Source organism: Schizosaccharomyces octosporus (assembly GCF_000150505.1).
Source record: "Schizosaccharomyces octosporus yFS286 unplaced genomic scaffold supercont6.1, whole genome shotgun sequence".
NCBI lineage: Eukaryota > Fungi > Ascomycota > Schizosaccharomycetes > Schizosaccharomycetales > Schizosaccharomycetaceae > Schizosaccharomyces > Schizosaccharomyces octosporus.
In genome coordinates this window covers 2702650-2715215 of record NW_013185619.1, presented here as the reverse complement: position 1 = coordinate 2715215, position 12566 = coordinate 2702650, and the positions used below count along the sequence as shown (strand labels likewise).

The following is a 12566-nucleotide window of genomic DNA, read 5'->3' as shown; positions in this document are numbered from 1 at the left end:
CGTTTTTTCTTTTCTTCTTCTACTTCTTCTTTTCCCTTGTTCTTGAAGACTCGAAGAGTCCCTTTTCTTCCCGCTTCTTATTCTTATTCTTATCCTTGTCGTTGTCTTGCTCTTACTCGTTCTTTTTGCTCTTGCTTTTGCTTTTGCTTGGGTGGATTGTTCTTTTATTTTTACAGATACACAACAGTGGAAATAAAAAAATATATATATAAATAAAAAACTGTTGGATTGACCCGGTTCTTTAACTGTTGTTTTTTTCGTTTTTATTTATTTTTTTTTGTTCTTGTTATTTAAGGACCAATTGAGAGTAGACTTTCTACTTTGTCTAATTGATTGTTTGGGATAGAATTGTTCCATTTCTTTCTTGGATTCGTTGCTTGTTTGCTTGCTATAGCTTGCTTTCCTTTTCTTTTTAATCTTACATTTTTGTGAGCGTTTGCGCGCGTCTGTGAGCATTTGCGTGTGTGTGTTTTCTATATCGTGCTCGTTGGCCTTTATTCCTTTCACCCCTGGAAGATAAGTCATTCTTTGTAACTCGACCCTTTTTCTTGCTTTCTTTCCTTCTTTAAGCTTTTTCTTATTTGCTTTTCCCTTTTCTACCAATCGGTCTCTTTCGACTCCCTACTCAGTTTTCCCTGCCCTTTTTTTTTCTTTTTTATTTGCAGACTCTTCGAGTCTCTCTTTCTTTCTTTTTTCTCTTTCTCTCTCTCTCTCTCTCTCTCTTTCACTATATATATATATATATATATATATATCGTCTCTACTTGTATTTTTTTCTTTCTTTTAGTTTTCTTTATCCTCCCTTTTTTCCCAAAAAGGTAGGAATTGGTATTCCTCCTCGACCCCTTTTCCCCATTATTCTTACACAATTTTATTTTCTTTTTCTTTTTCTTTTTTTTCAATTTTTTGACTTTTTTTTTTGTTGACTTCCCCACCTCTTTCTATATAGCCTCGTTTGATTCCCTACTATGGCTTACCTATCCAACAGACATTTTTTAGATGCCTCCCCTTCTCTCTCTGATCCATCTTCTCTCTTCACTTCACGATCCTCCGTTCAACTCTCTTCTTCTACCCACCTGCCTATTTGGGAGGATCCTTCCTTTTCTCCACATCAACCATGTCCTTCTACCACTCCTTCTTTCCCTCAACAACCTTCTTCTCAAGATCCTTCTTCCCGTTTTTTCTCTTCTCCTTCTTCTCAAATTCCCGCTTCCAAGTCTTCCACTCACCCTCACTCTCACCCTCCCACTTCTGTTTTTGCAGACAACGTCACTCATCCCTCGAAACTTCCATGGCGATCCAGTCAAGTTAAATATCCCCTTTACAATTCAACCAACTCAATCTCTGCCTCTGTCTCTCCCTCCCAATTTCCTCCTTCTACCCCTTCAAATCCTTCTCCACCTTCTTTATCGAACCGCTGGACTTTCCAACCCCTTCGTGCAAACTCCTTGTCCCATGACCACCATGCTTTGGATCTTTCTTTAGATTCTTCTTCTTTCAAACCCGATCCCTCTTCTACCCATCACTCTTTCAGTCCTCCAAGGCGCTCCTTATCCAATACTCCCCTTCTTGATCCTCTCTCTTCTTCTACTTCTTCTTCGTCTCCTTCCTCACGACCCTTATTCTCTGGTTTGCAAGCCCTATCCATCCATGACCCACCTCCTCTTAAGCCATCTTCCACTCAGCGGACACTCTCCAACCCAAATATTCAACGATACTCTTCTCATAGAAAATCCTTAAATAATACCCTACTGAATAATTCCAGGTTATCCCAACACTCTACTCCCATCAACCATTTGCTTCGGAACATGAGTACTTCCCCTTCTTTTTCTCTCGATGGCTCTGAAGCTTCTCTGACTCCTATGTCTTTGTCTCGTAGTATCCCCAATTCTCCCGTTGAAACTGACTCCGTACATACTCCTAGTCTTTGTTCCTCCTCCGATTCACTTGCCATCTATCCAGAGACGAAAGTGAATACCTGCCCTTTTCCCACTTGTCCAAGCTGTAAAACCGCTCAATTTCTTCCCCAACTATCCACCCAATCGAATATCCCCTCCTTCCTCCATGAGCGAAACTCTGTCTCAAACACAAACACAGCAACAAGCTCCGACCCATCCTACGATGGAAAGCCAAGTCATTACGAGGCTGGACAACGGTTTCTTTATCGAAACACCAATATAAACAGACCGTCAGTTTCCAGAGACATACACGATGTTACCTCGATAGACGAAAATGTACAACCACTTCAACAAGCCGGAAAACACAAGAAGCCTGAGGACTACAAGCCAAATACACACAAAAAATATACTTCCAACAAACTGAAAAATATGGAATTTCCCTCCCTTGAAGAAATGTTGGGTCGAATTCCATCGATTTGCAAAGACCAACATGGCTGTCGCTATTTGCAAAAGCTTTTGGATGAGAATCCTAAAACAAACGCTTCTTTGGTTTACGATGAAGTTGTCTCTTCCATCGTGGAGCTTATGAAGGATCCCTTTGGCAACTATATGTGCCAAAAACTTTTCGTTTATGCCTACCGAGAGCAAAAACTAGCAATGCTAAAGGGTATTGGAAAAGATGTTGTCGGCATTAATTCCGACTTACATGGAACTCGAGCTATGCAAAATATCATTGACAAACTTACATCTAATGAACAAATTTCGTTATTGATGCGAATTCTCACCCCATTCTTGGTAGAACTAGCTTGTGATGGAAATGGCAACCACGTTTTGCAAAAATGCATCGACAAGTTTTTACCAGAAAAACTGGAATTGTTGTTCTTTTCCATAAAGCGCCATGTTTTAAAATTAGCAACCCACAGGCATGGATGCTGCGTTCTACAGCGTAGCTTGGATGCCACGAAAGGTTTGATGAAAAATCAACTGGTCGAAGAAATAATAAGCCATGCCCTATTTCTAGTTCAGGATCCTTACGGAAATTATGTAATTCAACATATTTTAGAAATGAACGTCGAACAATATAATGCAAGTATATCACAACAATTTCAAGGACATATTTGTGAATTGTCTCTACAAAAATTCAGCTCGAACGCTGTCGAAGACTGTATACGTACCGCTTCCCCATCTACCCGCAAATGGATTTTGGATGAATTCTTGTCTTATCCAAAAATTGAGGACCTGTTAAACGATAGCTATGCAAATTATGTGATGCAAAGTTTTCTCATACATTCTAATGACGAAGAGAGAGAGAAAATTGTCCATTTATTAGTTCCTCTATTGCCCAAAATTTCTGCTTCCAGCCATGGGCGTCATATAATTGGAAAAATCACCGAATATGCTAAGGCTTAAGGGAAAATATTGCTATCTTTTTATTTTTTTATTTTTAATTTCTCCTTGTTAATTAATTTTAATCAGAGACGATTGTCCGATGACATTTTCGTTTTAATGGAGTCGATGTTGTTACAATCTTTGCATCCGCTTGTAGAATCAGATACCTAGAGGGTGCTTCCGTGTGTATCTCTCTTTGATTCTATGTCGGTTTTGGACGTCGATGCATTATACCCAACTTATTATTACTTTTGCTCAAATGAAGGATATATTGAATCCTTCAATAATTTTTTTTGTAACCGTTTACTAATTTTGTTTAAAACTAATTTTTATCTCTTTATTTTACTGATATTTTCTTGCTCGTTTGGCTGGAACGTAACACTTTTCTTCAACTTTATATGTTGCTGTATAGCCTTTATGTTTACACTGGTAACTCGTGGAAGTAATTTCAAGCTCAAAGCAAAATAAAAAAGTAAATAAAAGGAAAATTAATTCATAAAGAAAAAGCTGCACCTCAATAAACCTGTAGTATATCAACACGTTGTTTACTGTTTAAGAAATAAACTTGCTGCAGTCTTTTCTCAAGTTTTCGTAGATCTCGTTATCTTTATTTAAGGATATCTGGTGTAATTGCTTAAGCTAGGGTCCTTCGAGATTCATAGGGGGTGCTGGTGCTTTGCTTGCTTGCTGCTACACCACCAAGACATAAACCACGCGGGCATTTGTATAAAGAAGTCAAGATGGCTGAGAATTTCGAAGAATTAATCCAAGCTCCAAAGGACTTGTATAAAGAAGGATCTCTCTTCATTAAGCGCTGTGTCAAGCCCGATCGTAAAGGTAAGGAATACTTTCTTCTATAACTATATTTAGAGAGCCTACGAAACGTGATTCATTTTCATTTTTGTATTTTTGTTGTCAGTCTCTAACTTGATGAAAAGAGTTTTTTAGTGTCTCCAGAGCCGTTGCTACTGGTTTTGTGCTTATGGGATTCATCGGTTACATTATCAAGTTGATTCATATTCCCATTAACAAAGTACTTGTGTAAGTAGGAAGAATTGAGTTTGTTGCAAGCAACCACCATATCTTCAAGACTATGAATGGTTCTTTATGCTTTGCTTGGAAGACAAATTCTGGGTTGTGTTTGGTTACGCTTCAACAACGGAGTCTGTTTGCAATAGTTGTAATCCGTGCTAACTTTTTTTCTAATTTAGTGGTGGTGCTTAAGATGTTTATGAGCTTTCTTTACGGAGGTATTTTCCATTTTCTGATGACGAGTTTTTCATATATGATTTGATAGAATGAGTGCTCGATCATATTACACTGACAGAAATCTTGCTAATTGTATTCTTCAATATCTATTCAACTTTCTTTGAGTATATCTTTCATTTGATTCCCTTTTCTTAGAATCTAACTTTTTTGCTACCATACCATTTTGAGCTCATGATAAATAAGGAATGTTACATGCGACATCTCTTTTCATCGTCCAACCTCAGCACGGATAATAGTGAAATTATGTAAAAAAAAAAAGGAAAAAAGTAGAGTTGAATATTCTACTCAATTCTCTTGATGTACCTGTGTTTCAGTCTTCTAGAAGCAAGTCTTGCTTGTAATCGCTATCAACATATGAGTCATCTTCAACAGTAATTTAGCTTAAACTAAGATTAATTATTCTCACGTTTAACAGAAAATGACTTCAGTTGCTATTGATGTTTGAATTTGCTATTTTCATCTATAAGCCTCACAAGTTATGTCAACAAGAATTGTTAGCTATCGAATGTTTCGTGAGCAGGTTTTTGCTTCTTGAGAATTCTGGAAATCTTGAAAGTCATCATCCTTCGAATATTTTACTTTTTAGCCTTCCCGTCATGTTTAATTACTTTACGTCTAAAATTTAGTAACACAATTGCCACCATGGTTTCATAGTAAATTGCCAAGAGACGAACTTTCGTAAGTAAAAGACGAGTGAATCGTTTTCTTACGTATATACGTAGTTAATGTAGGAAATGAAATGAATTCATCTTCGTATTGCGAATTCCTTGTCATAATCTGGATGGAAGTGATGTAAAATGAAACATGCCTTGGAAAAAGACAATATATATATCCTCCCATACTGAAAAGTTCATGATACAATCCAGTTAATTTTATTCAACGGTTTCGCATCTAAAACGATTTTAAAGTTTTACAATGGCAGGTCAATTTTCTAAGAAGAGTTCTGGCTACGGTGGTTTCTACGGAAAGTCCGCTCGTGATGATCCCAGAGTTTCAAATCTGTACAATGAGGAGGACTTAGACGAAAGTTCTGTTGGCCTTGAAGATGAAGATTTTGGAACCGAAAGAACATCTGGCTATGCAACTCGCGCGTCTGGTCCCGTAGATGACTATGGAGTTGAAAACGTTTTGGGCGATGAAGGATATGAAGACGAAGACTCACTCGATACCGGTGATTTCGCACAAGAAGAGTCTTCACGGGGTAAGAATCTTGGCAATGTACGCGGAGGATATAAAGCCACTTTGCATAACCCCAATATTTCCGAAGGTGCCAAAAAACATGCCCATGAAGTATTAGATGAATTGGATGACGAGACGCAAGATTATTAGTTTTTCCCTTTGCATGATATGGTTTTACGATGCTTATGTTAATGTTTTTTTAAGTTATTACAATCAAGACATCTTGAACATAAATCATAAAAAGAAATAAAATTATCCGGATTTTATGCATATGTTCTCAAATCAATAGAAAAAGAGAGGTCAAAAAGTGTAGTAGTAGCATTACAAAGGTATCAATATCAATAACTTCAATAACCAGAAAATCATTAGTACATACGATCGATGGATCGTTACTATTTCCTCCCAAAGTCCATAAGTCGTTATTCCTCTACATGAATTTCTGTTTCGTGTGAACGATAACATTTGATGATTCTTAGTTGTAGCGGTTTCGACGATATCGGCCGCTATTTCCTCTAGAATTTGAATAACCACCATATCTGTCTGGCGACATTTGTCGCCGTCTAGATGACCCGGAGTAATTGCTATTGTGAGGGCGGTCGCTATATGAACCTCTACTCGGGGCATAGTTACCTCCAGATGATGATTGCATAGAATTTGGGGTATTGCCTCCATAACCACCGGAGTTTTGTTGATACGGACCATGGCTACTTTCTAACCTGCCATAGTGATTGGGTGAACGGGCAGGACTTTCATTTTCTCGTGAATTGGAAGGATGTGCACCACTAGAACCATGGTATCCATGTGAAGGTGTGTTTGCACCACTATTCATTTGCGACGCAGAATCTACGTTACCGGCAAGGGGAGGTGTGGGAGTGGGAATGGGAAAAGGAGGACGTGAGTAATTCAGGTCATCTTGGGATGCTGCAGCAATAGGAGGAGGTGGCATTGGCATAAATGGGGGAAAGCCAGGCATCATAGCTTGGAAGTCTGGGGCATTAGGCATGTCACCAGAAGGCATAGCGCCTCCCATGAGACTTGCCATAAATTTTTGAGGGCTAAAATCATCACGAAGAGTTGTTTGTTTCGCACAATAAGCTGCCCAGGTAAATTCATCAAATCCATAATTGAAATAGTCAGAGATGTCAGCACCAGGCTTTCGCCATGGCTTATCTTCCAAGGACTCCAGATCTACTTCAAAGATGTTCTTTCCGTCTATTTTTGCTGTTGGATTAATGTCTACTTGTTGTGCAGTCTCCGCTGCTGCCGATGTATCCTGAGGCTCCATTGACTTGACTTCAACTGTTGGCCGTTCTGCTGGCTTTCGTAGGCCAGGCTTACTTACGCCATACATGGTCGAGGTTCCACTAAAACCAGTTCGTTAGTTCAAAATTCCTAAAAAAAATAACCAATTCCATTCTCAACAAATGGACACGCTATACAACTTACCCAGGAGGTTCAGCTCGTTCTCCCGGTTTCGTCTCAATAATGAATTCGATATCCTAAATTTAAGTATTAGTACATTTTACTTCCTATTATTCTTTTTTCTTACCGAATCATCGCTTTCTTCGCTCATGGGTTCAGCAGAAGACTCTGCCTGCGCGTCCTGCGTGGTTTGTTCTTTTCGTTCCGCGATTGTTTCACCATATAGGTATTCATCCTCTTCATCTTCTACATGTGGTTCGGCATTTGACATTGTAAATCTCGTGAAATTCAGGCAATGCGTTGGCCTGTTGTTGTTACACTATGGAGAAGGAATTTGCTTCTTTACGTGAACCCTCCACTTGGACCTGCAAGCTCGTTTTTCCTATGTATGACTGTCTCCACCCATTTCGTTGTAGTGTGTTTCATTTCCTTAACTCATCTAGTGATACTTAAGCCTTTGTAATCAAACATAATAATGATGTTTATTGATGCTTGCTATTTGATGTTTGAGATTTTTGTATACAAAACAAGTAATTGTTGGATTTTCTAAGTAAAAAGTAGTATTCTGGGATGTGTCTGATTGATATGAATAAATACTCTACAAAACCTTTTACCTTCAAACCCGTTCCTATCAGGAATGAAAAAGAACATTGCTTATTTACCTGAAGGCCAGCTTGAAAGAAACATTTCTTAACAGGGTACAATAATGGAACAATTTTCCATTCTTTAGAGTTTTCTTTTTGCTTCAGTTCTAATAAAAACGGAGTTTTACGTTCACGAATAGAGAATTCGAAGCGGAATGTTGTAAGGTTAGTAAAAGTTTTATTTGTTTACAAACAATAAAACTTCTAGTATTCGATTTAAGCCGCTCAAAAGCACTCGGCCTTAGAAAAAAGTTAAGACTGTCCCTTGTTGTTAGATAGGTTCTGTTTTTTTCATTTTCTTTCAATTTTTTTATAATGCAGAAATGCATTGGAGTCAATAAATTTAATTGATGGTTAGGTTAAGACACAGTAAGAAGCAAAATAAAGCAAGCATTCACCAATTCAAATGTCTAACCCTTTAAAGAAATATACAACTGAGTTATGAGTTTTGTTTCTTCAATTTCTAATCGAACGTAATCTTGAAGCACAAAGTATTCCATTCTACAACGTAAATCCCGATATGACTATGGTACTACAATTAATTTATTAATTTATGTAAATTCATTATTTCTCTTTTGATCCTTTAAGTATATTTAATTGATTTTAGTTTTTTTTATTTCAGATCGTTTGTTTATTTGATAGCAAAGTAGAACGAACTTGCGTATCTGAAATACACCAAAACTACATTTCTCACTAATGAACACTTCTGGGAACGATTCCATTCCTCTTGAGACCAAACATAAAATCATTCGTATCATAAGTAATAACGTCGTAAGAAGCAGGAAAAATCGGTTTATTAGGTAAGCTTCTTTGCTAAAATTTTTTGGACTGATATAGTTCTTTTTGGTGCTGGACGGTAATTTGTTTACTATCAATCTACATGCTCTATCTTTGTCTTTTCTATTTTCTTTTCTTAACAATTAACTCTTGGATTTATAGATTGTAAATATTACATTAAGCTTCTACTCGTGCTTTCAACATTTGCTTTCTTCTTCCATTATGTTTGGATTCAATAAGCCTGCTTCGACAGGTTTCGGTATAGGTAATCAAGGTATATAATACGGATGTTTGTTTTAATAAAGCTAATATGGATTGCTAGGAAATACGTCTACTACTGGAAGTAATCTCTTCTCACAACCTCCCTCCTCGTCGACTGCAGCCCCCAATTCGCAGCCGGCGTTTGGCAGTGCTGGAGGTGGTCTTTTTGGTCAACAAAAGCCTGCACTAGGTACGACAAATCCACAAAGCGGAGGACTTTTTTCTCAGTCAACAACCGCTGCCCCTGCACCAGGTATCCAGGGAACAGCACCTACTGGCGGTTTATTGGGACAATCACAACCATCAACAAGCGGATTTGGTGGTGGTGGTGGTGGTTTATTTGGTAGTAAACCTTCTGGCACAGGTCTTTTTGGGCAAGCTCAGCCTTCCTCGGCTACAAATCAACCCTCTACGGGTTTGTTTGGACAAACACAACCTTCTACTACTCCAGGAACTGGGTTATTAGGCCAATCACAATCAACAACACAGCCAAGTGGTGGCTTATTTGGTCAAAAGCCTGCACAAGAAGGTGGATTGTTCGGACAAAGTCTCCAAAAACCAAATACTTCTCTCTTCGGATCCACAAATAATCAACAACCGAATGCGTAAGCTACTTTTTTTTTATAATGAATTACAAGCTAACAGAAATTTAAGACAAGCTCTTTCTACTCCTTCCATTCATCCCACAACTCGCTATTCCAGTCTTGATCCGAACGTTCAGAAATTCCTTGATGATATGGAGTATGTTTCTTTGAAAGTTAATTTGATTGCAAGGATCTAACTATTATATTTAGCAAAGAGATTTTCACGCAGATCCAGCTCGCCGAAGAGTTGCAGACAAAGTCCTCAGATGTTACCGAATTAGTTAACTCTGTTCCTTTAGACATAGCCGAAGTAGAACGCGTATGTTTCTTCAATAATGACACAAAGGCCAATTACTAACCATCTATTTTAGCGCTTATCTTCCGTTTCTACTGCTCTACTTACTGATTCTGATGAAATGGAGTCAACGAAAAAACTTGTAGAAAAAGACACTACGAATGCACGAATTAGCTCTCGTATATTGGATCTTTTTAAAACTCCCGGCGCTATATACCCTTATACTTCTAATGATCCTTTGATGTCTTATTTCGAGGATTTCGTTGACGATGCTGATAAGCGTACTGCATTGTATGCTTCCACTATTGCTGAACTCGAACAGCATTTGGAACAGGTAGAGACCACCCCTCAAAACAATAGCCCTGATGGTATGTTTAAGCGTCGTTATATAAGAGATATATTAACCTAGTAGCATTACTCCGAACCATTAAAGAAGAGCACAAACTTTTCATGGTATTGAGCAATCGATTTGCACAAGTACATGATGAAGTCAAGAGATTACAAGTCAATAATTCTACAGCACCAATGTTTCTCTCTTAGATGAAGTTGATTCTCATAATAAATACTTAAAACAAGGGAAATGATAACGGTTTATCTTAATAAGATTGTCTGAGACTAGTAGCCGTGTCTTTCATCCAAGAAGTGTTCAAGACACTAGCAATATCCCATCTTTTTTCAGCATCCGGATCCAGCATGCCCTTTATAGCAGTCCTAGATTTTTCTGGTAAAGAATTAATCAGTTCAATCTCGAGCGCTGGGTTCTTCATTTGATTTAAGAATGTTTTAAATCTTTTATTGGATTCATCTGGAGCTTTCCAAGGGAATTTCTGTAATGTTAAGCAACTTTGAAATGTTAGTAAACAAGTCGTAAAGATTCCACATACCAATATACGACAGCACATGACCAGACATCAACTGCACGAGGATCATACAGTTTATCACTTAAAACCTCCGGACTAAAAACTGTTAGACAAACCTATTATTCCAATAGAAATTACAAAGACTTACGCTACATATGGTTTTGACCCGACTAATCCCTCTGCTTTAAGCATAGTAGATTCCAGAGGGTAATGGAAAACAAAAGCAGTGCCAAAATCAATAATCTTTAGGTTGGATTCATTATCCAACATTAAATTATCCAGCTTTACATCTCTATGCGCCAATCCAACCGAATGCATATAATCAATGCCATGCAGTAATTGATAAAATAGTTGATCCGCTTTTTCTGCGAAGCAATGACCATTTACAACAAAAGAAAATAAATCGAAAGGAGTATGTTCTAAAATTTGAATAATAGTATGTTTCGCATATATAATATCGTAAACCTTTACTATATTTGGATGATTAAGGGTAGAAGCTATCGAGTATTCTGCGATAAAAAAGCGAACATATCGACGTAAAAATCTTTTGTCAATAGGCGGTCGAAATACTTTAGCGACATGAGTACAAGAACCATCGGGCTTTTGTATCAGTCGTACATAACCGCTAGCTCCTTCCCCAACAAGTTTTCCAATTCTTCCATACTTAGCGAGCATAATGTTTCTTTTGTTAGTTGGTTTTACCCTATTAACCAGCTTATATTTTGTTCCAACGGTACGAAGATGACAAAGCTGACGCAGATCGGAAGAATGGTTATAACAAGTTACCTGTTCTTTTGAATTGCGCGGCAAGTTTTCTTTTGAAGACAATACCTGCCTTTTGATATAGGGGAAACCAGACATTTTTAGTTTCATCTTAGTATACATACTATTATAAAATTTTTTGGTAGGTTTTTTAAAATGAAATTGAGGAGGAATATGTTTAGGATCCGACGGTGCCTTGCGACGATAAATACGACTATAAGGATTTATGCGATTCTTGTTCATCATACATAAATCTGTGGAACTGCGAGGAATTTGACTAGAACATTGGGTGGGAGAGGACTCCTCATCATCATCGCTAAAGCTTGCAGAACTAGATAGCACCGGATTTAAATCAAGCTGTGACAAATTATCAGAGGACATTGGTTGATCCTGCTCGAGACTTAGCAGGGAAAGCTTAACGTTTAAGTCCCTATTTAGATGACTGTCATCGTCCATAGGAAACGGCAGATGATCGCGATGGGAATTTACACCATAAGCACGACAATCAAGAGAATTTTCTTGGACAAGTTGACAATTTGGAGTGGAGTTTCGAGAATGGCCAAATGTCTTTCCGGAGGATAATGACACCGTTTGAACAACGGGTTCGTTCTCCGATCCCAATTTCGAATCACGCTTTTGATTCACGAAATTCAAGGTTTGTTCAATTCTATTTTCGGTAGCCAAAGTCATATCAAAATTCATACAGCAATTATAAGATGCAAACAAAATATATATATGTATAAAAACAGACAACGTGCAAAACTTCAATAATAAAGAAAAGGAATATGGAATGCTTAAACGACAAAGAGAATGAACCGAAATTCAAATTAAGGAAAGAGACTTATAATTGATCTCGACATAAAGTGAAGTAATAAATAAGAGCAAAAGATATATTGTGCCAGCAAACTAAAGCAAGAAATCGCGAATGGAAAGGGACGAATACCAAGGGGACACGAGCACACGGGTTATCTATTATAGAAGGGAATTAACGCTCCAATTCGAGCTTTTACGCTTTTATAATAATGCAGATGAACAAAAAAATAAATTAAAGAAATGTATCTCTCGAAATCATTACTTAACCAAAGAGAAGTTGGAATCTGCTGAGGTAGTTTCACCCATTTGTAATGCTGATAAATCACTACTGGGATTACGATATCGAAAGGTTTAAGAAGATATTTGACTCGTGGGAATGACGGACCTTTTGCTTACTATGAGAAGTAACGATT

General features: G+C 37.7%; 6 protein-coding genes across 6 annotated transcripts; 4 read left to right on the top strand and 2 right to left on the bottom strand.

Annotated features, from left to right (window-relative positions):
- Window positions 1-668: 668 nt before the first annotated feature.
- On the top strand, window positions 669-3701 carry SOCG_02036 (RNA-binding protein). The gene has a single exon (XM_013160530.1). The coding sequence runs from the start codon at window positions 969-971 to the stop codon at window positions 3306-3308; it is 2340 nt and encodes a 779-aa protein (XP_013015984.1). The 5' UTR covers window positions 669-968; the 3' UTR covers window positions 3309-3701.
- Window positions 3702-3950: 249 nt separating this feature from the next.
- On the top strand, window positions 3951-4699 carry SOCG_02035 (translocon gamma subunit Sss1). Its single transcript, XM_013160529.1, has 3 exons — window positions 3951-4124; window positions 4226-4328; window positions 4499-4699. Exons 1-3 carry the CDS (start codon window positions 4028-4030, stop codon window positions 4509-4511), a joined length of 213 nt encoding a protein of 70 aa, XP_013015983.1. The 5' UTR covers window positions 3951-4027; the 3' UTR covers window positions 4512-4699.
- A 72-nt stretch (window positions 4700-4771) lies between these two features.
- Window positions 4772-7488, bottom strand: SOCG_02033 (mRNA cleavage and polyadenylation specificity factor complex subunit). Its single transcript, XM_013160527.1, has 3 exons — window positions 7285-7488; window positions 7182-7234; window positions 4772-7099 (listed from the first exon to the last, which is right to left on the bottom strand). The coding sequence occupies exons 1-3, from the start codon at window positions 7426-7428 to the stop codon at window positions 6208-6210; spliced, it is 1089 nt and encodes a 362-aa protein (XP_013015981.1). The 5' UTR covers window positions 7429-7488; the 3' UTR covers window positions 4772-6207.
- On the top strand, window positions 5472-5885 carry SOCG_02034 (uncharacterized protein; the record flags this gene model as incomplete). Its single annotated transcript, XM_013160528.1, has 1 exon — window positions 5472-5885. One exon carries the CDS (start codon window positions 5472-5474, stop codon window positions 5883-5885), a length of 414 nt encoding a protein of 137 aa, XP_013015982.1.
- Window positions 7489-8457: 969 nt separating the features above from the next.
- SOCG_02032 (nucleoporin Nup45) lies at window positions 8458-11991 on the top strand. The gene is made up of 7 exons (XM_013160526.1): window positions 8458-8601; window positions 8741-8852; window positions 8901-9444; window positions 9494-9580; window positions 9634-9742; window positions 9795-10086; window positions 10131-11991. Exons 2-7 carry the CDS (start codon window positions 8801-8803, stop codon window positions 10256-10258), a joined length of 1212 nt encoding a protein of 403 aa, XP_013015980.1. The 5' UTR covers window positions 8458-8601; window positions 8741-8800; the 3' UTR covers window positions 10259-11991.
- Window positions 9500-12476, bottom strand: SOCG_02031 (HAL protein kinase Ppk8). The gene is made up of 3 exons (XM_013160525.1): window positions 10727-12476; window positions 10603-10674; window positions 9500-10561 (listed from the first exon to the last, which is right to left on the bottom strand). Exons 1-3 carry the CDS (start codon window positions 12040-12042, stop codon window positions 10315-10317), a joined length of 1635 nt encoding a protein of 544 aa, XP_013015979.1. The 5' UTR covers window positions 12043-12476; the 3' UTR covers window positions 9500-10314.
- Window positions 12477-12566: the final 90 nt, after the last annotated feature.

Coding starts and splice junctions, on each gene's coding strand:
- SOCG_02035 (XM_013160529.1), top strand. CDS start 4,028: ATGGCTGAGAATTTCGAAGAATTAATCCAAGCTCCAAAGGACTTGTAT. Junction 4,125..4,225: donor TGTCAAGCCCGATCGTAAAG/GTAAGGAATACT, acceptor CTTGATGAAAAG/AGTTTTTTAGTGTCTCCAGA.
- SOCG_02032 (XM_013160526.1), top strand. CDS start 8,801: ATGTTTGGATTCAATAAGCCTGCTTCGACAGGTTTCGGTATAGGTAAT. Junction 9,743..9,794: donor ACATAGCCGAAGTAGAACGC/GTATGTTTCTTC, acceptor CATCTATTTTAG/CGCTTATCTTCCGTTTCTAC. Junction 10,087..10,130: donor TCAAAACAATAGCCCTGATG/GTATGTTTAAGC, acceptor TTAACCTAGTAG/CATTACTCCGAACCATTAAA.
- SOCG_02036 (XM_013160530.1), top strand. CDS start 969: ATGGCTTACCTATCCAACAGACATTTTTTAGATGCCTCCCCTTCTCTC.
- SOCG_02031 (XM_013160525.1), bottom strand. CDS start 12,042: ATGAATTTTGATATGACTTTGGCTACCGAAAATAGAATTGAACAAACC. Junction 10,675..10,726: donor GGGTCAAAACCATATGTAGC/GTAAGTCTTTGT, acceptor AACAGTTTTTAG/TCCGGAGGTTTTAAGTGATA. Junction 10,562..10,602: donor TCATGTGCTGTCGTATATTG/GTATGTGGAATC, acceptor AACATTTCAAAG/TTGCTTAACATTACAGAAAT.
- SOCG_02033 (XM_013160527.1), bottom strand. CDS start 7,428: ATGTCAAATGCCGAACCACATGTAGAAGATGAAGAGGATGAATACCTA. Junction 7,235..7,284: donor GCGAAGAAAGCGATGATTCG/GTAAGAAAAAAG, acceptor ACTTAAATTTAG/GATATCGAATTCATTATTGA. Junction 7,100..7,181: donor GAACGAGCTGAACCTCCTGG/GTAAGTTGTATA, acceptor AACTGGTTTTAG/TGGAACCTCGACCATGTATG.